Raw genomic sequence first — 24,040 nt, forward strand, 5'->3', positions numbered from 1 at the left:
TTGCTTGACAAATCTTACTTTAAATTAGCTTGGACTTTAATTTAAGATTTTTTTTTCACTTAGTTCTCTTTTATTAACCATTCAGCTATTCTTGATATACATTATATATATTATGCTATTTTTCATAATCATCACGATATTAAATACGTTTTGACGGAACCGTTAATTATTTAAATCTGTAACATCGTTTCAAATATAAAAATTAATTTCTCGATTTTATATTATGGTGCATTATAGTAATTCTCCAACATTTTATCTTATGTTTAAAACTTGTTAAAGTCCAACAGGTTTCGTGGGTTTGCCTCCTGGCGATGGCTAAGTACTTAGCCTATGACGTATTTCTAACTATATATAAAAATCAAATGATGGAGTCACAGTTTTCCATTGTTGTCGGTTTCAATCAGATTACAAATCACATCATAAGATTCAATTTTCCCATATTATTTTCATATTTGTTTGGTTGTCATGAGCATAAAATTGATATAAGTCATAAAATTACTGTTTTCCTATAAATATTTTTTTCTCCATAATTTAAAGGTATTTACCTGTACTCTTAATATTACATTTCTTATTTTGTTGGTTTTCAAATTTAAGAGTTTAAGAGGAATGTTTTTATTATTATTATCATTATTATTAGAATATCGTGATTCCACGTTACATTTTGAGATAATGTTATTTAAATCGGCTTCTGATCTTATTAACCATTTTACAATTATTATTTTTTGTTGCAAATTACATTAATATACAATTATGAATTACGGTTGAAGATGTTCGTTAAATGATTTAGAACTTAACTTTCAGCTTCATGCCGAAATTGTATTTAAAATACATCCAACGGCTTGGGAAGTAAAAATAAGTTACAGTTAAGAACTAACCAAATCTGTTACTACAATATACTTTTAATTTTAAATATTATTTAAAGAAATTATTGCTTAGAAAAATGATTTATGTTTTTAATAGATCTTAATAGTAATCATAAGGGGAATAGTTGGACTTAAGAAGAGGCGGAACAAGTGTTCTTTTTAGTACATGTATTTTAGTTGAATAATTTCAACTGCCTTATGCTAAAAACAGCAGTTATTACGAAGCAATCATCGGGGTTGGCGAGCGTCAGCAAGCAGGGGACAATGAATCCAATGAATCTATGGACAACTGGAGTATTAATTTACATATTTCGACGAATTATTTACTAAGATTATTCCCTCCCCCTTAAAAAATTTTTTTTGCTTATTCTTATCAAAATATTCTTATCAAAAATGTTATCTTAATTAAAATCACAAAAAAACTTTAATTATATAATGCAGTGTTTCCAAAGTGTGGTACGCGTACCCTCAGGGGTACGGAAACAGCTTAGCTGGGGTACGCGTTCTTATGCGAAATATCTTGTAACAAATGAAAATTTCAAAATTTTTTTATTTAAAAACATAGCTAGCCATGAAATTTTATGTCTAGGTATTTTTCTATTGGCTATTTTTTGCAGAGTTAACAGTTAACCCCTTCCTTCTCGCTCCCGTGAAAGTGACGGGGTAAGTTTTCGCTCGCTATTTCTCGCTCCCGTGATATTGACGGGCTGGAGTGTTCAGTAGTAATGCGCCAATAAGAATAAAACTAATTCATTTCTTTTGCCTGGAAAACATTTTATTTCTCATTTTACACACCTTATAGCAGTACCAGGATATTTTTAAGGTAATTGTAAATAGTTAGTTTATTTTAAACTAGATACTAGCACTAATCAAACACGTGTATTTGGCAAAATAGACACTTTTATTACCGTTTTCTTGAAAATTAACCGATCGTTAAGGGGTTAATAATTAGTGGTGTCAACAGCCAGTTGTGATTTTTAACTTTTGTGCAATTTTTTTATAGCAAAAAATGCATTCATTTTTTTATTAGTGGTACACAGCGTTACGAAAAATTTAGAAAGGGTACACAAAAGTAATAGAAACACTGATATAATGCATTATTTTTAACCACTAAACATTTAATAAGCAAATTCTTTCAACACATAAAATCCATCTTACCTATTTTGACCAATCTAAAATCTCCTATTCAAAATAAAAGTTCTCGTTAAGAGGCAGTAAATCACAATCATAATTAAACATATCCATTTTTATCACGTTCATGAAAAGGTAAAATAATTGACTGCTTTAGCGCCCACAGAGCCTAATTAACCTTCTCCTTTAAAGGGACTAAAGTCAGCCAATGATATCGAATCTGCACTCATTCTGTGGAGACTTTTCTAAGCGTTCATCTAAGAGTATAATCTTAGTGACTTAAAAAAGAAGGAAAAAGACTAGCTGATTTAAAGGTTCGGCACCGCCTTAAACATTCGACTCACGCTCCCATCCGTGTTATAGTCGAAGGACGCTCGCGAGACGAAGTCTGCGCCTCAAACTAGTCTTTTGCTGTTTCGTGCCTGAAGCCTCTCGAGGCCTTAACAAAGAGAACAATCTTTTCACATTTTCTGTGCACTTAAACGTCTTTTCGAAAGACCTGTACGTGGTCGGAGTTTGAGAGGTTTGGTTGGAGTCTTGGCTGATTGAGTTGTTTCACGTTTGGGAATTCCGGCAGCGCGTTTCCATTTGCGTTTTTCAACCAGGAAACTGTGTTCGTTTTTATTTACAACTTTTGAAGTTTAATTCAAATTGATGGTACGTGAGGATGTTTTAGGGTTAATAAAAATGCCCTTTAAAAAATAATAGCAGTTTCTTTCGCGTAGTTTCAACAACGGTTTATGTATCCAATTTATCGTAGGTGGGCTCTTTTTGCAGCGACAAGTGTAAAACCATGTATTCATTTCGCCAAAAAGCGTAGAAATTACAGACTGAAAAATAAAAACAGAAGTAGGTTTTTGAACTTGAATTAAATGTATGGCATCTACACCAGTTCAGGGGTATTCATTTTGGCATGACTATTTAATTACAATATCAATAAAAAAAACATAAAATATGTTTATTATAACTAAGTTTACTAATTAAGTGGATTTATAAATGTAATTTATTTAGTAACTGTTACATCAGTGTTTTTAAATGTAAAAGCAAGATTTTTTAAAAATATTTTTTGCTCGCATTTTTTGCAAAGTTACAAGCTAGAAGCGTCAAGTTTTTTTTTTAACAACTGAACTTTTCTACTTGTAACTTTGAAATTGATAACACTGTTAAAATGTTTTAAAATATTCGCAATGTCTTTAGAATAATTTACACTACGGTTTATATACATAATTTATCTTAAGCGGTCTGTTTTTGTAGGGAAAGGTGCAAAACCGTGTTTTCATTTCACTGAAAAGCGTAGAAATTAGAGACTAAAAAATAAAAGCAGAAGTAGATTTTTAAACTGAACTAAGCTCAGTTGCGCGACAGCCCATAGGGGGCCAAAGCCTACTTTATCCATCTCAGTTTTCTTGACCTTGGGTTCTGGCACAGGAGCAGATGTTCCGGTTCAATCGAACGCGGAACCGTCAGTGTAGTACATTTAAAGATGTAGATTCCTAATAGATTTTTAAAGATGGAGTAAATCTATTATATCAACACCATTTTTTAGATTATTATTTTGACATGAGTATTAGATAAAATTTTAATAAGAAACATAAAATACGCTTATTATAACATGGTTTACTGCTTAGGTGGATTTATTTAATATAAATGTAATTCATTTGGTAACTTTTACGTGGCAGTGTATTTAAGCATCTCAGCAATTAAAAAAAAAAAAAAATTCTACTAGGGGACTAAGCACCCTGTTCGCTGACACTCACCAATCCCGATCATTGCTTTGCAATAATTGCTGTTTCTTGGCATAAAACAGTGGAAAATGTTCAACTAAAAATATATGCATTAAAAAGAACACTTGTGCCTCCACTTCTCATGTCCAAATATTCCCCTTATGATACTATTAGGATCTATAAGTGAACATAAATAATTTTTCTAAGTAATCATTTTTTTGAAATAACATTTAAAATAAAAAATAAATTTTTACAACAAATTTAGTGAGTTCACAACTGCAATTTAATGTTTTTGCTTACCTAACTAACGGATTTAAACAATTTTTGCATTCATCACTTTGTGCCATGAAGCTGAAAGTTAAGTTCCAAATCATGTAACGAATCTCTTTATCCGACAATTTTAATAGTATATTAATGTAATTTTCACCCAAAATATCAATTGTAAAACTGTTAATAAGATCAAACACCGATTTAAAGAACTTTATCTTAAAATGTAAAGTAGAATTACGTTATTCTAACAAAAATGATAATAAAAGCAAACCTCTTAAACTCTTAATTTAGAAAACAAGCAGAATTAAAAACGTAATATTAGGAGTGCAGGTAGATACCTTTAAATTAGGGATGCAAAAATATTTATAGGAAAACAATATCTTTATGACTTATAAGCAATTGAAACAAAATGACAACCAAACCAATATGGAAATTAATGTGAGAAAACTGGATCCTACCATGTGATTTTCCAGCCAATAAAAATGTACTGACAACAATGAAAAGCACGACACCATCATTAGATTTTTATATATAGTATAACTGCATTGACAACAATGGAAAACTGCGACACCATCATTAGATTTTTGTATGTAGTATAAATTTATTGACAACAATGGAAAACTGTGACACTATCATTAGATTTTTATATGTAGTATAAATGTATTGACAACAATTGAAAACTGAAGCACCATCATTAGATTTTTATATGTGGTATAAATGTTTTCACAACAATGAAAAACTGCGACACCGTCATTAGATTTTTATATATAGTATAAATGTATTGACAACAATGGAAAACTGCGACACCATCATTAGATTTTAATATATATTAAGATATCATCGCAAAGTTACATGTCAGAAGCGTCCACAAATTTTTCAACAAGCGTTTTTTAACAACTGAACTTTTCTGTATACAGCTTTGAAATTTAATAGAAATTGAAGGTACATGAAAATATTTTTGGGCTAAAAAAATGTCTTTTATAAAAACAATCGTGATTTCCTTAGTGTAATTTTTACGATTACTTGTAGATCTAATTTTGGGTATTCGTGTTGTTCTTTTAGTGACGAATGTGAAACCAGGTACTTATTTTACCTATTAGCTTAGAAATCAAAAATTGAAAAGTAATATTAAGAGTTTAAATCTCAGAAAGAAACTTTAATATCTGCAATAGTTTAGGACTGATCAGATATACGTATTGAGTATTAGTATTAATGGAAAATGATAAAATATATTAGTTATAAATGAATAATTATCTGTATTTACATGTAACCGCCAATATAACTGCTATATATTTCGTAACTCTTTTATATCATAGAGTTGTAACTTGTCTTTTAACATTTTATGCATTTTATTACTGTTGTTAAGTTAATTAGTCATGAACTTTAAATTTGACTCTTTTACTGATGTTATTTTTTTAACTTTGAAATTTGATATTTAATTCAAATAATGGAACGGAAAAAATGCCTTTTTCACAAAATAATCTCGATTTCTGTAAAAAAGTACCACTACGGCTTACCTATTTAATTTAATGTAAGTGCATTATTTTTTTTAAGGACTAATACCAAACATTGTATCATTCTCCTAAACTTCTCAAAATTAGAGACAAAGAATAAAGTCTTATGCATTCGCTACAGTTTGGGGTATTTAGATGAAAGCAACATTATTGATAAAAAAATCATTAAATAAGTTAATTTAGTTCGCGATCCAAATAGATAATCAGAAATAAATTTCTGCAGAGAAAAAAAAATAATCCCCAGAAAACTGAAGCGAAAAATGTGTTTGAAAATAAAAACTTCTTTTGCATTATGTGAATGAAGGAAAGTTTGACAAGTTCCGACCATTCATAGCACAATGCTCTTCGCCCAGACGACGACGTATACGACGACAATCGTGATCCTTAACAAAGAACGTCGTGTCAAACCTTTCTCCCAAATTTCAAGTATAAAGCAATTGAAGTTTTTATGTTCACGTATTTACGATATATTTAGTAAATTTTATATTGCAGAATTTTGGAAATGTTTTTGTAGCGTATTATGTTTCCTTTGTTCGTGCCTCAGTTACATATCGGAAGAGTATATAAAATAACATAGTTAAAGATATATTAAACATTTCAACGTACAGTGCGAAAAAAAAACGAACCACCCTGAATAATTCTTGATCGAATGATCGGATCATCACGTTCAAGGACTCAATCTAAATGGCTCAAGGGGGTGACTTCAAATATGCTAATTAATAAGTGCAGACGATATTTTAAGTTACGAAATCGAACACAGAAACGTACTTTCTCTGAATAAACATACCTTTTTTTTAGCCGCAATCTGGGAAATATGGTCCTAATAGTTTGGTCAGGAGATCGTTCCAAAGTTTGGACCTCTTAATGTCAATTTCAGATTTTGCGAATTCCGCCACATCTCCAGAACTTTTAAAGTGAATTAAAAATATTTTTGTACGCAAATCTTAAAATTCATTTAGCCAAAGAAATTAAATTTCAAAAAACCAGATATTTAAATCAATACATTAATTAAATCAATTCATTTTTACTATTCGATCGATTTTTGTCATTTTGTTTTGCCTTGCAAAATTATATTTCTTAAAATGATGCGAAAAATTGTATACCTTGAAATTCAAAATTTTAACGACCATTAACAAATAAAATAGTAAAAAATAATAAATTTAAAAAAAAGTTTATTTTTTGCATGCAATTATCTTTGGATAAATAAATTTTATAATTTTGTACAAAAATTTTTAAGTTTACTTATAAAGTTCTCTAGATATAGCGTAATAGGCAAAAAGTACATTTAACTTTGGAGCGCTCTCTGAACCAAACAATTGGGACCAAATTTCCTATATTGCGTCTACCCCCTATATTTTGGGTTTCAGAAATCCGAAACCATTCGGAAAAAAGGTATGTTTATTCTGAGAGAGTACGTTTTTGTATCTGACTTCGTAATTTAAAATATCATCTACACTTATCAATTAGCACATTTGCCCCCCTTAGCAAGTCACCCCCTGGAGCCATTAAGGTTGAGTTCTATAACCGTAAAATCCGATCATTAGACCAAAAGTTATTCAAGATGGTCCGTTTTTTTTAGCACTGGATATACAATTGATATAAGAAGTAAAGCAAATCCTTGAAAATAATTTTATATCATCATATGAAAATTGTTTTTTGCTTTGTCTTGAACCTAGGATCTGTTTCATTTTTCAAGCAATTGTATCCTATGATCAAGTTTTCTAGTGGGATCAAAATTTGTGTGTCATTTTTATTTGATTTCATTTAACGTGGTAACTTTTGTCAGCGCAAAATGTAGTTTCATGAAAGTGGACTTTACGTATTTTTCACTACTATTTATAATTGCTTTTTACACATTTTTCAAAATAAGGGCATCAAAAGTGTTGCGAGCGTATTATAGGAAGCTACCATAGGAAAAACTACCGTCATAGTTAAATTCGAACATTAACTCAGAAATGCCCTTTTCAAATTTATGGACCAATTACTAACTATGCTTATCAACGAGATCATTAAATTATCTTCCATTTAATTGCCTCCCAAATATTTCATCTGTGGAATCAACGATTGTAATCCTAATAATTAGGCGCAGTTCGTGGATGAATTAACGATTTATATTCAGAAATCATCCGAGTGAAATTTCGAGATGAGTATTTTCTTTACTCCTTACTTGGAATTAACTCTGATTTCTCAATCTCGAAAAAATTAAACGAAAACTTCAAAATCTGCATTTCTTCATGTTATTTAAGGTGTTTGGCAATCACCACTCTTAATATGAATATGTATGCATTTAATATTTCAATCAAAGAAGTTCATAAATTAGAAGTCACAAATTAACCCATTATTTCATCAATCTTGAAGTTCAGAATATATATTTATATATCTGTAGAGAAAGCATGGAAAAAATATAATAAAGATCAATGGAAAGAGAGGAAGAAAAATAATTGAAAATAATAGTTTCCAAATAAAATTTTATCATTAAAAATTTAAATAGCCAGAAACAAAATAATTAAAAGCTATAATTTCGTCATGAGCTCACACGACCATATCCGCAAAAAAGAGTGCTCGCCAATATCTTCTTCTCTTTTCATATGCCTTTATTGTATTTTTCTCTACGTTTTCTCTAGATTTTTCACTTATTTTATGAGTTCTATATTATTGTAGTTTAGCAAATAAAATAAAACTTAGTTTTTCTTATTTTTTCAAAATTTTCTTCGCTTTTTTTCTTACTTTCCTTTTATTTTTTTAGTCTTTATTGTGTTATATATAACTATTCAAAACGGTTAGAGGATATTGTATGTCTTGTATAAAATAACGGAATGAGGAATTTTTTAGGCATGAAATGGAAGAGGGGAGTCACTAATGCAAATTTCACTTATTTTCAAACTTCGTAGTATGCAAATTTTGAGTTTGGCGTCGAAGACGATGCTTTAGCGGCAGCGAATTTGATTTGGTTGATCAATTTACTAAGACAGAGTAACTTGTGAGACAAAACGGAAAAGAATGATCGATATTCAGTAAGCACGTTGTTTCGATGGATGCCTTGTCTCAATGAAGTCATTTAACTGAATCAGAAGCTTGGAGAATTGTTGGCCAGTTAGAAGAGAGCCAAACACAAGACGAAGCAGGGGAAATTGCCACTGGATAATTCAGACCAATTGCCACAGGAAATGATAAACTGCCTTATTTTAAGCATGAAATCACGCTGCAAGACCTGTATATCTGTAAGAGAGGATCAGATCCCCTATTAACCCATTTTGTTGCTGTTTATTCTGCAACCGTTGTTTTATATCTTCCGAGTCCAAAGAGTGTTATGCACGATCATGCGTGTGTATTACAATTGTTGAATAGTTATTTATTTGGTATTGTATCATTGTATGTCCAGATCAAATTTCATTAAAATCAGTTAAGTAGTTCTAGAGATAATGATAGTAAATGTTAATATATATATATATATATATATATATATATATATATATATAAATATATATATATATATATATATATATATATATATATATATATATATATATATATATATATATATATATATATATATATATATATATATATATATATATATATATATATATACAACAGTGTGAGGAGCACTCAAAAAATTTAAACGAAATTGGAACACATTAAGTAAAAAATATGTACGGAAAAACAAACAAATATATCAAGCAAAAAACTGAAAATAAAATGTAAAGAGATTAGAGAACAGTACACGAAAGGAAATCTACACAAAGAGGAGCGAATTAAATGAACTTACGAGTACCGAAATCTTTCAAGAATGATTTATAATATTTTCATAATAAGTTTGCCAGATTACAATATATGAAAACAGAAGCATAAATAAAGTGATATCTTATGGCCCGTTCTTACTGCAAAACTGAAGCGTGTCTAATTTGTTAGTTACCTTGGATGGGCCCGAAAATGGATGCGCGCAAGGTAATAATATAATACAGGATAATTTAAAGTTTGTAATTAAAAAGTTTGATAATTTTTGTTTCCGTTTTTAGTTCGGTTTTCTTATTTCGTGTGTTTAGGGCATTGCTCTTTGAGCCTAATTTTTGGATTTCAGCAGCAATAAAATTTTGGCACCTGCTAAAAATCAATCCAAAATGAGCAAATCATGTTTCTTTTTTTCTTGAAATAATTATAAATTTTCTAAAATTATTTTAATTATCAAACTTTTTAATCACTAACTTTAAATTATTCTGTTTAATATTATTACCTTGCGCACGTCCATTTTCGGGCCCATCCAAGGTAACTAACAAATTAGACGCGCTTCAGTATTGCAGTAAGAACGTGCCATAAGATATCACTTTATTTATGCTTCTGTATTCATATTTTGTAATCTGGCAATCTTATTACAAAAATATTTTAAATCATTCCTGAAAGATTCCGGTACGCGTAAAGGTCTGGTTTCTTAGGACAAGCGCCTTATCTGGGCGTCAGCGGGACGTCAACGTCACGCTGACGCCAACAAAATACTGGTTTGTTAGCTCAAGGCCTGGTTTCTTAGAACTAGCGCCTTATCTGGGCGTCAGCGGAAAGTTGACGTAGATCTGACGCCAAAAAAATACTTTTTTGTTAGCTCAGCGTGAGCAGTCGGTCCAACGCAGACATTATCTCTCATTGCGCATGCGTTAATAACGTAAACAAATATTTATTTTGAATTTGCATTGATTTTGTTATTGTCGACCAGTGTCTTAGAGAACAAATAATGACTTTGTCCAAGAAAAAAGACATTATAGCTGAGCTAAATGAAGAGTGCTATGTTTAATGAAGAAGCTATGTTTAATGTCAAAATCAAAAACTTGTCTGATTTCAATGTGCACCAGGATGTTGTCCGCCATTGCTTCTGTGGTTAACGTCACGTTGTAATTCAACTGCAGTTGAGTTAGACGGTAATTGTAGTTCAAGATGAGCGTTCGATGACGTATACTATCAAACTCACAAATGGACCAATCAGAGGTTAGCGCTGATTTCCAGCTGACGGCGTCCTGTCCTAAGAAACCAGGCCTTAAGTTCATTTTAATTCGCTCCTTACTATGTAGATTTTCTTTCGTGTACTGTTCCTTAATCTCTTTACATTTTATTTTCTGTTTTTTGCTTGATATATTTGTCTGTTTTTTTCGTATATATTTTTTACTTAATGTGTTCTAATTTCGTTTAAATTTTTTTGAGTGCTCCTCACACTATTGTATTGATATATTTTGCTTTGGATATATTATTAATACATTATTAGAAAGCACTCTTTATTGCGGATATAATCGTGGGGGCTGATGAAGAGGTTATATCTTTTCTTTGTTTTGTTTCCAGGATATGTTTTTTTTTTTTTTTTTTTTTTTTTTTTTTTTTTTTTTTTTTTTAGTTTTTTTTTTTTTTTTAGTTTTCGAATATTATATTTTTTTAAAAATACTTTTGAAAATTTTTAATTATTTTCTTCTCTTGTCATTACTTTGCAATTTTCATTATTTTCCATATTTTCTCAAAATTTTAGCTTATTTTATGAGTTCTATATACTTGCAGCTTACGCGCAGTTAATAAAACTTAATAATTTTCTTCGTTTTTCTCTTTGTTTTTATTTTGCTATATATATATATATATATATTTATAAATCAAGCAAAAATCAGAAAATGAAGCAAAATGAGTTCTACAAAGCGAATTAGCGAATTCAAATGGACTTGCACGTACCGGAATGTTTCAAGAATGATTTAAAATATTTTCCTAATAAGATTGCCAGATTACAAAATATGAAAAGACAAACGAAAATGAATGGAGTTAGAAGCGCAAATAAATGGTTTTTTTATGGTGTGTTCTTACAGCAGTACTGAAGCACGCTTGATTTGTTAGTTACCAAGGATTCGCCTGAAAATGGATGTGCGCAAGGTAATAATATTATACTGGATAGTTTAAAGTTTCTAATTAGAAAGGTTGCTAGTTAATTATACAATTTAAGGATTAATATTTATGCTATGAAAAATGAAATATATATATTTTTTAAATCTGTAGAATGTACGGTGAAAGAAAAGGGGACAAAAAAGATAAAAACCAGCTTGGTAAGCTGATGCAGCTTTGATGTGTTTATAACGATATCTTTTTAACTTTTTTTTTACTTTCAAAGTGAAATATCTTTTGATGTTTTCAGCTTTTCCCTCTTGAGTGGCGATTTTATTAGATTTCGAAATCGTTTTAGTATTTTCCTCCCTAAAACATTAACGCGTTCCCTAATGTGACTAATTTTTGGACTTCAATTTCGTCAAGAATTATAAAATATTTGTTTAAGTCGATAATCTCTGAACACCCTATCTACATATTTTTTAATTTCAATATGATTTGGTGTCTGTATCATGTATGGACTAAACAGCACCTACATAAAATGTCGCTTACTTTAAATTTTAAAGAGGAAAAAAAAATTATATATAGTGGTGGATGTTGGGAAAAAAAGTTCCATGCAACCAATGTACACAATTCTGGAGTTCCATTACTACTGAGTAGAATTAAACAAAATGTAGATATAAATGTTTTTTTTTTTAAATCTAATTTTTAGATAAATTTTTATTACCGGTTTTAAAAAGCTAGATGAACGAAAAATAGCATAGTACCAAATATTTTAAAATATTACATCAACTTTTCACTCTCTATAATTTGCTTTTTGCGAACAGAAAACTAACGAAGTTGGAGACACAATTAACATGAATTTCTGTAAATCCTATCAGACTTCTAATACAATCCATTTGAAAACATATCTAACCAAAATAAGTTTTAAATAATGAAATTTATCTAAAAAAAGCGCAGAATAAATTTTAAAAGAAAATTATAAATTTTTTATCGACACATTTTTGAATTTCGAGCAAATTGCAATTATGTACATTACAACATCTTTCCTAAACATCATTTATTTCTAGACTAGCATGATTGCGTTATTTTCAGGAGTTTTCAACAATGGTTAGGGACGCATTTCTTAATTCCCTCATTTAAGACATTGGTGAATTTTTAAGTTAGTTTTTTGACGCTTTGGGTCTAAGCCCCCTGATTGCTGTGGCTCAACAACCCCGATAATTGCTTCGCAATAATTGCTGTTTCTTGGCATAAAACTGTTAAAATTATTCAACTAAAAATATATGTACAGTAGGGAACCGATTATCCGGAACGGTCGGGAAAATCGCTATTCAGGATAACTGATTTTTCCGGTTTTCTGAATCTCTACAAAAAGCCGTTTTATTTATTGTTAAACACAACTAAATAAAATATATTTGGAAATAATCTTAAAAATAAGAAAAAACGATGAAGTAATACACTTATGATTATTTTCAAAATGATAATAAGGCAAACATCTTTAAAAAAAGAAAGAAAAATCGTAAAATCTTATAAGGAAAAAAAATTAAAAAAAAAAAAAAAATGGCGAGAAAATTTATCGAATTTCGTTCTGGTTTTTTGGTTTTCCGGTTTTCTGATTTCTGTACTGTACTAAAAAGAACACTTGTGCCTCCACTTTCATTATCCAAATATTTCCCTTATGAATCCCTATTAAGATCTGTTGTTGTTGTTGTTACTTTACGTCGCACTAGAGCTGCACAATGGGCTATTGGCGACGGTCTGGGAAACATCCCGGAGGATGATCCGAAGACATGCCATCACAATTTTGATCCTCTGCGGAAGGGATGGCACCCCCGCTTCGCTATTAAGATCTATAAGTGAACATAAATAATTTTCCTAATTAATCAGTTTTTGAAATAACATTTAACATTAAAAGTGTAGTGTAATAAAAAACTTATTGAGTTCACAACTGTAAATTAATATTTTTGCTTGTCAAACGGACGAATGTATTTCAAATACATTTTTTGCATTCATCACTTTGTGCACGAAGCTGAAAATTAAGTTTTAAATAATTTAACAAAACATTTAGCCGTATAACAGTATATAATAGTGAAAGCTGGATTATACCATGTGACTTTTCAGCCATTAAAAAATGTATGATCAACCATGGAAAACTGCGACACCATCATTGCATTTTAACATAAAGTAAGATAAAAACATGACTTAAATACTTTCTTGATAAAGAATTGCAGCGGCATGGTAATACACGAACATTTGTGGCCACTTTCAGTTCTCCAAGCGATATATTATATGACCAGAGAATCAGAGACAACAAATCCAAATGATGTTTCCTGTACTAACTTTCTAGTATTAAATAAAACAAAATATGGTATTTTATCTTGAGTTTAGATGCAGCGTCTGAAACCATCCTATAAAAATAATCTTACAGCACGAATGAGAATTTATCATATCATCGAGTCCAAAACAGAATTTCCTCTTTTAGTAGCAAATGTCTAATTTCGATTGCGGCTGAAGAAATTTTTATTTTTTAGATTGTAATTGAAGGTATTAGAGGTTCCAACTACATTGGTGACACAGCTATTGATGACGTATATCTGTCTACCACACCTTGTGACGAAATTGGAAACTCAACTGATCACATATCTTGTAAGTAGTTCAGAGAGACAATTCTTGTAAATTATTTGTATAAGTGAATCTCTTGAAAAATGGATTTTCTTGGAATATCTTTCACCAAAGACAATAACGCAAGCAAAATCACAGTATGAGTAGCTCAGCAAGCATTAAATTTCAAACTGCATATTCAAATTTCAAGCTTTGATTTTAAATCAGACAAATAGCTTAATTACTTTCTTGTTTAAAACTTAGTTTGGAAAGACATGCCCCACACGTCAAGTTGTTATTATTTTAAAATCAACAGCACGACCGGATTTTCGGGATGTAGAAAATCCTCAGCGGCCATGTCGTATGATTATGCGGCATGTAAAAGATCCCTGGAGTGCCTGATTGGCTCTTGGCATTTCCGGCAAAATTAAATTCCTAGTGCACTTTAGCATCCAAATAGAGTCTCGGTGTGACAGAAACTAGACGTCCAAATTTACATGACCAACGGTATCTCACCCATTGTGGTAGTCCTGAAAGAGTGGATACCACCTCTGGAGAACGCACTAGGTCTGCTCATCGACAAGACCGATTGTGCAGCTCATTAAAAATAAAAAATAATAAAAAAATAAAAAAAACAGCTGCGTACTGTATTTTTCAATAAATATGCGCCTTTGAAATAAAGAATCATTAATTATGAGCCCAAAATGTGACGCTTCGTAATTTTTCAAAAGTTAGATAAAATTAGATCATAAACACTTTTTAAAAAAAATGAAAACACTGGCTTTTCTAGACATTTTTAGCTGTCTTCAGAATTGGGTACCTGCACTTCAAGAAGAAGACCTCCCTTACCCTCACATATGACCTATGACGTCATGCGCCAGCTAATCTTTATCAGCAAATGGCGTATTAAAGATAAGCTAAGTTTCTCTACATAAGTTAGAATGTTAATTAACTATAAGTTAATTAAATACAGAGCAGTATCACACATCGAATTAGTAGAAAGATAATTCTTTCTACTTCTTTTATTTAACTTAGATTTATTATTTGTTTACGTATTTTATCGTAACCATGATATATTTTTGTTTTGTGTACCTGGCAACTTCGATGCATAACTAGTTCCTCATGGCTTCATGCCTGTCTTTGTGTTAAGTAGACTCTGCGCAAATATATATCTTTGAGTAAGAATCTTTGTGAAAGAATGTAGAATGTGTCACTTAAGAGAATTGATACTTGACGGGATTGGCTTACTCGAAATAGAATGCTACTAAACAAATGTCACGTTTCAACAACCAATAAGGATCGAAATACCCACACTACGTCACTTGCAGGTATCCCATTAGCATAGGGGTTAGAGAGGGACAGAACCCAACCTAAAAGTCATGAATGCATGTCATAAATTTATGATAGCTATAAAACTAGCCTACTGCTCACTAAAAAGTGTTCTGTATGTGACAATGGAGCTTTCGAAGAAAAGGTGGAAAAGAGTGAATTACGAGGCGTATCCGGGAACTAAGTACCATTTCGTAAAAAAAACGAGGATAAAAAATGTTTTTTTCTCCTTTCAAACTAAATTTTATTTATTATGAAAGAGCATTCCGAAAACTATTTTTCGATATACTTATAGCCAATGTTCAATCATTTGTCATAGCGGGAAACCGACATTACTTTCTTCAAAGAAAGATGCGGAACTGAATGTTTTGATTCTCATCAACCTGTCAATTCGCTTTTCTCCAAAATCACGCTTCGAGTTCATGAACAAGTGGCAGTCTGAAGGGTCAGGGTTCTGCCTGTATGGTGGTTGAGGGAAGTTCTCCCAACCAAATTGTTTAAAATGGTTTTGAATGACACCAGTAGAATAAGGGTGTGGTTCGTCTCGATCATCATTGAACTGTCGATTCCACTTTCTTAACATTCCATCAGTCATTACCTTTTCACTATAAATATCAGCGATTGGATGAAAAATTTCAAGTGCCTTAACATTCTTTGCTTTCAGAAGCAGTTAAATAGAACGCAGTTCACAATCAGTGGAATCGGAAATTGTATTTTGTTTTCAAATATTGGGAGAGGCTTGCCTTCGTGGAGGACTTTTTCGATGGAACTAACCCACATTTGCGTTACTTGGAGAGGAAACCTCTCACAGTTAGCCTGCCGGCAAGGGAACTCTAACCCATGATCCGTCTATCACTGAGAATGTTTTACGTCAGCACTGTTGATTTGAACCCGGTTCACCTCATTGGAAGGTGAATACTCTAACCCGTATGTCAGCACGGCTCCCAGCAACTGCATTAAATTTTTGAACTTTTACTAATAAATGTAAACACAACACAATCTGGCTGTGATGGTGTCGGTGGACAGACGATCAACTAGAGACGTGCGTGAGAATGCGCGGAACAGTAATACTGCCGCTGCTGTGGCTGCAAAACTACTTACTTTCTGGGCATGTCTTGTATTTCTTATATTTTTTGTGTTGTAACAAACAAATTTCTAACAGATAAAAAATTCCAAACTTCTAGCGAGAAAAAACAATACATTTGCAACAAATGAAAAACTTATTTTATTTATTGTAATTCTTTCTTTAAAAGTCTATATTTTAATTTGTTCTAATCATGCAGACACAGCTTCGAATTCATGCAGAGGAAGATGTAGAGAAGCTGAAATTTCTTCGTATTGTGGTTGCAACGATGATTGTCATGCGAATGGAAGCTGCTGCTTTGATTTTATGAAAATATGCACTGGAAGTAGGTTTAATTTTCTTTAATAGTAAGTTAAGGATATTTTTTATAGTAAATTGGAAGTTCTTAAGTTTTTTAAATAAATATATATATATATATATATGTAACTGTGAATCACCGAAATCGGTGGTTGTTGATTTCCACTGGTGAATGTTGACAATCACATAGTCGCTTTATATGTTCGAAATATATACTAGGTCTAGTTAAGTGCCACTGCCGGTATACATTTGCTCGGTATGCCCTATATCAATGTTTTTTAATGTTCAGTGCAACTGTCCAGTATGCATTTAACCGGTACTCCGAGTACTGATGTTTGTTCTAATCTATTAATTTAAATATCGAAAAAATGATAATTTGATAATGAAAACGATAATTTTAAGGAATAATTTAATATCAAATCGGATATTACGAATATATCGGACATTCACCAAAGCGATTATATGATTGTTGGCATTCCCCCCCCGGCGAAAGTCAACTACAATTCGGTCTTCAATATATAGATATATACACAATATTTCTGATTTTCCAGTACTAAATGAAAAAAAAAAAATCTGGTGAAATTATCGCAATCTTTAAAGAAGACTTTTCTGGTAAAAACTTCCTTGTTCTGGTAATAGAACTAAAATATACAGTATCGGAACTATTTATGTGGAAACTATTTGCCGGAAATTCTGGTTTTTAAAATTATTAGTTCTTATTACACACTCATTTAGTGAAAATACAAAATTGAAACGTAAATCAATGTTTTTTATGCCCTTCTCTAAGATATCATTATAGTATTACCAAATTTGATCTCAAATTAGAACATACATCATATTATAATTTTAGCAAACTAATTTGCTGTTAATTTTAGAGAAATAATTAAAAAGTGCTTTGGAGAAAACTACCATATTTTTTGGACATCGCAAAGAGCCTGAAATACGTTAAAGTTTACCATATTCTGGTAGTTTTGACCATTATGCTTTTTTCTCAGTGTAAGATCCTATTTTGATCTTTCAGGATTTCGTGTGAGCTTTAGTATGCAAATAGAAATTATTACAAATAAACAGCGCAAATAGAAATTTAAGTAAAAAAAAAACGTATTCTTAAAAAACATAGAATTTTTTCATAAGTATTTAAGAAACTGACCCTTAAAATACAAGGAGTCTTATACCTTTCTAATATGGCACTAATATTATACTGAAAAGAAAAAAGATTATATTCAAAATTATCAGGATATGATAAAACTTAACTCTGATTCAGGCTGGATATCTGGAACACTAAAATTTGGTAAATGAGGTAAAATTTGGTAATTTTATCATGATACTTCAGCATTATTTTTTTTAAAAATTTATTTCGACAGGTATTGAATTTAAAATAATACTTGAGGAAAATCTGTTTAATGATAAAAATATGTTTTCCTTTTCTCCAATTTTATAAGTTAATTTTATATTTATTTTAAATCGAATTATATTTACGTTTTTGTTTTTTGAAATAGTAATTTAAGTTTAAAAAAGAAATCTGGAAGTGAGATATTATAAAACTTAATAAACATTTTGGATATAAAAATAAAAACTAATATCATAGAAAGTAAGATGTTTAAAAAAATTGTGTTTAAAAATTTAAGGGCAAAATAAAACACCGAAAGTTTCCCTGAAATTCCCGAGCATTTCAAATTCTCAAATTTAAAATTAGATGAGATACCTATTGAAAAAGAAGTATTTTTTTCTATTGGATTCGTCTACATCATACCTTAAAAAATACTAAAAAAAATCCTGGAAATGATAGGGCAATAAAAAATAATGATTTATCGGGTTTCTATTTTTTAACAAGCATTCGTGAAGCATAAAGCAATTTTAAAGGTTGCTTGAGTAGTTTTGATGTCATATTATGGAGGAAATTGATAAGTGATAATTCTAGAGAAAAATAATAAATTTATAAGGGATAAAAAGTATAAAAGCATTAAAAGAATGTTACACGTAGAGTGCCTTGGATGAGCAGATAAGAATGATCAACTGTTCTTTTATCATCACAATGTAGGTTTCAAAACATTTTAAAACGAATTCATTTTTACACATATTCATTAATTGAAATTTTATGAATTTTTTCTGCTTGTAATATTCAATAAAGAAATAAATAAAATAAATAAAATAAATAAAATCAAAAAATAAATAGTATATTTATTGCTTATATTAGTCTTTAAAAACTTTTTTTCAGATCATTTTCACATCACACTTATTTTAGATTTTTTTTTAATTTCTTGAAAAAATTTACGTTAGAAAAGAACTATGCACATAAAGGGGTTACCAACAAGTATTTAAGTGTAAAAAATATTTTCAAAATTTGCCCCATTACAATTGAGGTCGCTAAAAGAAAGAAAATTGTGATAATATAAAATAACCAGTTTGCTTGCGGCTGAAGTTTAAAAGCAGTTTTTAGCGAAAGTCAAGGAGAAAAATTTTTCTAACATGATAATAGAATTTATATGGTAAAAATTGTGATCGAAGTAAATGCGCTCTCATCGTTTTGAAAAACCTGCATTTGCTCACCACTGAACTATTTAATGTTGAATTAAAAAACTTAATTCAAATTTCTCTCTTTTGTTGGATCACATTCAAAGTTCATGATTTACTAACTTTGATTTACGGTCTAGTTTCAAAGAACTATTTAAAATAGGAATCCCCCACTGCGGACGGCCTTGCTTTGACTGTCTCCTGCGGTCGAATTGGAACCGCTACCTTATGCGATCCTGGACCGAAGCTCTGTGCTCATGGATGCCCGTCTTTGCTAATCGACGTGATTTGTGTTGCTCTTCGCTGGCCGTGACTCCCGGCATTGTGTCCGAGTGGCTGAATATCCCGTGGCTCTGATGCTGTGTTTGGTTGCTGTCGAGGTGGCGAGTTTTCAGAAATTTTGAGCATAGGCCTTTGGGTTTTGTTGTTGTACTTCATTTACGTCGCACTAGAGCTGCACAGTGGGTTATTGACGATGATCTGGGAAGCATCCCTTAAGATGATCCGAGGACAAGCCATCACAATTTTGATCCTCTGCAGAGGCGGTGGCATCCCCACTTCAGTAGCTCGATGACCTGCACGTGAAGTCGAGCACTTAACGGTAGAGCAGATTAACGGAGAAATACGCAGACTGATTCAAGTGATGGTCATCCACCCACACACTGATCGCAGCCAGTGATGCTTGACTTCGGTGATCTGTTGGGAGTCGTGTCTTAACGATCAGTCCACTACGGGACCATGGGCCTTTGGGCTTGGATCACTTTAAGCGCAGTCCTTATAATCTAGTTTCTGAAATCGTTTGGTCTACTTTAGGTTTTAATTTAGGTCTTATAGACAATACGTATCAAAACACCACATTAATTTTATGTAGAAATATCTAAATGTATCAATAAGAAAAACATTTTGTAGAAAATATACGAATACAATTTTCATTTATAGCAATTTGAAATAAAATTTTTCAAGAGTACGTTGGAAACATAGTATAAAATTAATTTGTTGTCGTTGTTGTTGACGTATGCCTGTTTAGACAGAGGAGGTGCGATTGTTCTTGTTTTCCAGTGGCGCCATCTATGGCAAGAATTCAACTTCTGCCACACCAAACGTCACACCCGTTTATAAGACGGACCCGTTCATACATCCATTCATTCATCCACAGATCGTAATTTTGACCTGAATCAGAGAACGATCGATCTCCAACCCAGTACCCTCAGAGGTTCTGATTTGCTATGGGAACATGGAGGACTTTTGCGACTCGGCAGATTTAACTTACATCAGTCACTTTACTACAAGGGAAGTCTTCGGCCGGTGGGGTTCGAACAAATGCCCAGCGCCCCACCGACCAGGCTATCCCAGCCCCATAAAATTAATTTAACTTATCAATAAATTTTTTTTTAATCTTCAGTTACTACAAGTTAAAATTAAAATTTTGAAGTAAACATAGAATAGTGCTGAATCAACCCTTTTTCTTTTGAAGAGATGCATACTTTCGTACTTAACTATTACTAATAATTTCGATGAATCCAATTTTTATTTTGATAATAAAATTAATATTTAACATACATTGATATCAAAAACATTTTGCTTTCATAAATAGATACATAAAAACAATATTCATTCGATAAATGTATTAAATCCACTATAATACAAATAATTTTAATTATATTTTTAGACTATGATACTCCGGAAAACGAAAATCCTTCAGAAGAGCAGGTCACAACATTAACTTCATCAACGATAACAACGACGGGCAGTGGTGAAAATGTTGTACCGGAAATAATTGTTACAACCTCATCCTCACTTTCTACAGAATCAGATAGCTCAAGTTCTTCGTCTGTATCATCCCCGTTCAATTCTACTTCTGGTATAACAACTTCGATAATTACTCCGGTTCCAAAAGAGCATGAATTAATTACTGCCACAAGCTACTACGCAACTACTACGCAATCAACAACCAAAATAACACAACCGACAACTATAACAACCACAACAATGTCTTCATCTTCAGCACCAAGCACTACAACTACGCCCACAAGTACAACAGCCATTCCTACTACTACCACTTCTACCCCTGAGCCTTCAACTACTACAACTACGCCTACTCAAACTGCACAAAATATTACTACAATTACACTTAACACTACCATCACATCTATGGCACCGATAACTCAAAAAGCAAGTACAATACCTACAATTAATAGTACATTTCCCTCAACTTCTAAAACAATCCTAATTACTTTACCTGCAACAAGAACATCTACTGCTGAATCTCTAGCTAATACAACACAGTCAGCTAGTGCAACTATCACAAATTTGCAAAGTAGCACGTTATCAACATCCACTGTTTATCCTACCACAAGACCTCCTTTTGAAACTCCTTCAACAACTGCAGCTCCTCCGAAGGAATCTACTGCATTACCAACCACCACCACCCTACTGCCTTCTACATCAACAAGAAAAACGTACAATTTAAGACCTAGGAATAGAACAGACTTATCAACTACAACTTCCACTTCTAGATCTGTAGTGTGGCCAGTAACTGTAACACGACAAACTACTAGTATATCTATTCAGCCTAGCAGAAGAACCACTTGGTCTTATAGAACCACTACCAGTACAACTAAGCAGCCTTCCAAAAGAACTACTTGGTCTTATAGAACCACTACCAGACCAACTACTTTTAGAAGTAGACCATCGACAAGGTTATCTATTTCAACAGTATCCACTTCAACTGAATTTTCTGTTGAATCAGTGAATGAGCAAGCATCTAAAACTGAATCGGCAGCTATGAGCAGTACTCAGCCTACAATCATGATTATTTTAGTGGTTGGTATTGTCGTTTGTTTCGTTGCTGGTGCTGCTTATGTTATGAGGAAACGTACTCAAAAAAGACAATCTAAACTTTCTGATGACTCTGAAATGAGGTTTCTATCTGAGAGTGATTCTGTAGAATATTCAGATCCAGCAGCTTTAGAAAAGATGCTAATACGTTGACTTTAGTGTGGCTTAGATAATTTTGAAAATTTATTTATTTAAAATCAGAACAAAAACTATAAGTAAAAAAAGCATTTATTTTTATAAACATTTGCATGAAAAAAGAAAAAAAGAGGATTTTTTTCTGAAAACAGATAGAAATAAATAAAAGCATTATCTGGATGTTTTCACGGTTCACTATTTTGTGGTTTGATAAAATACTTGGAAATTTTAGAGAAAAATGTCATTAAACAAGAGTTAAGACGTAACTAAGTTTCGTTTCAAAGATATTAATGTTAATATGACAGAAAATAAAGGTTTTTTAAATATAAAATTTACTGGCCTATTTTTCTTAATAATAGAAAATTATTGCATTCCAGGTGCCTTGAAAATTACCGACAATATGTTAGAAATAAAAAAAAAATAGTGCGTGGAGTCCCTCCGCGCGGAAGAAGTGAAACTTCGTAATGTGGAAATGAAAATAGGAAGGGGTAGAAATTGATTTTTAGTGAAATCATATTGTTTTTTTAAGACAAACTTTATTAACATTGCTTTCAATTCACAATTGATCGCATCTTTTAATTATCATTTTCGAGTGGAGAAATATCCAAATCTATAACAATCTATATAATGGGATTATGATAACTAAAGTAAGGTACGAAATGTTTGAGTTCTATTTTTTCAATATTTCTTGCAAACACTGCATCAATGGTAGTCACCCCTTTGGTTGTTGGATCATTCCTACCATTTATCATTTCCAATCCAAATTTGTCATTAAGGAAGTTTAATAATGTTTCAGCTTCAGGTAACGAGAACGCAACAGCATTCCCCCTCCATGGTAGCGTTAAACGTTTAACGCAACCTTGTTGGAAGTCGCATTAGAAGTTTCACTTCAATTATTTAAGTGTTTTTTTTTTGACAGATGGGCGTCATACACAAAGAAATCATTCTAATTTTTTAAAATAAATAAATAATAAATGTAATGAGCAAATAAAAACTTCTTAATTTGATTTCAAAAATTGTCTTTTTCAAGGATATTTTTTGTTCAAATATTGTACTTTTCAGTTTAATTGAATTAACGTTTTTGTAAGGTACTACTTTCTGTAGTGTCGATAAAATAACTCTTTAGAAGTACATGTATAAAGAACTTTATCAATATCGTTATATATATATGAAACACAATAAAGACAAAAAGGATAGAAAATGAGAAATTAACGAAGTAAATTAAATTAAAAGTAAGAAATATAAGTACTATTTACTGCGTATAAGCTACAAGTATACAGAATTCATAAAATACGTTAAAAATATAGAGAGCACAGGGGAAAAGATAATGAAACTTTTTTAGAAGAGAAGGAAAAAGTATTAAAATATTAAAAGTTTTTTTTTTTAAAAAATATTAAAAGACTCATGAAAAAACAAAGCGTAAAACAAAATAAGGAAGAGATATATCATCATCATTTTACACGTTTATAATCCGAAAAAAGTGCTTTCTAATATTGTATTAATATATATATATATATATATATATAAGTTCAAAATGAAGAATAAAACAAAGAAAAATTATAGACATATGAAAAAAAGGGGGTGGGAAATAATAAGTAAAAAAATAACAAGCAACATTTTATTAAAAAAAAAAGTGAAATGTTAATTAAAAAACCGGAAAAAAAACCGGAAAAAAAAGATATAATCTTTTCTTCAGCCCACACGATTATATCCGCAAAACAGAGTGCTTTCTGATATTGTATCAATAAAGCCAAAGCAAAATATATTAATACAATAGTGTGAGAGCACTCAAAAAATTTTTTATAAAATAACTACATAAAAATAGATCATAAAAAGTAAAAATAACATGTAGAACAATAACATTCTTTTATTGTTATTGTTCTTTTTTTACTT

At 31.1% G+C, this 24,040-nt stretch overlaps 1 protein-coding gene across 2 annotated transcripts in view; it reads left to right on the top strand.

Moving 5' to 3' along the window:
- LOC107448829 (uncharacterized) overlaps positions 1-22,478 on the top strand; it is a 228,833-nt gene extending 206,355 nt beyond the window's left edge. For both annotated transcript variants that reach the window (XM_016064182.4, XM_016064181.4), the window contains 3 exons: positions 13,881-13,995; positions 16,563-16,688; positions 20,844-22,478. In XM_016064182.4, the coding sequence (XP_015919668.3) occupies positions 13,881-13,995; positions 16,563-16,688; positions 20,844-22,165 (1,563 nt within the window). In that variant the 3' untranslated portion in view covers positions 22,166-22,478. The remainder of the gene's footprint in view (positions 1-13,880; positions 13,996-16,562; positions 16,689-20,843) is intronic.
- The last annotated feature ends 1,562 nt before the right edge of the window (positions 22,479-24,040 follow it).

Source organism: Parasteatoda tepidariorum, chromosome 2 (assembly GCF_982258835.1).
Source record: "Parasteatoda tepidariorum strain Cologne lab strain chromosome 2, Ptep-v5.0, whole genome shotgun sequence".
NCBI lineage: Eukaryota > Metazoa > Arthropoda > Arachnida > Araneae > Theridiidae > Parasteatoda > Parasteatoda tepidariorum.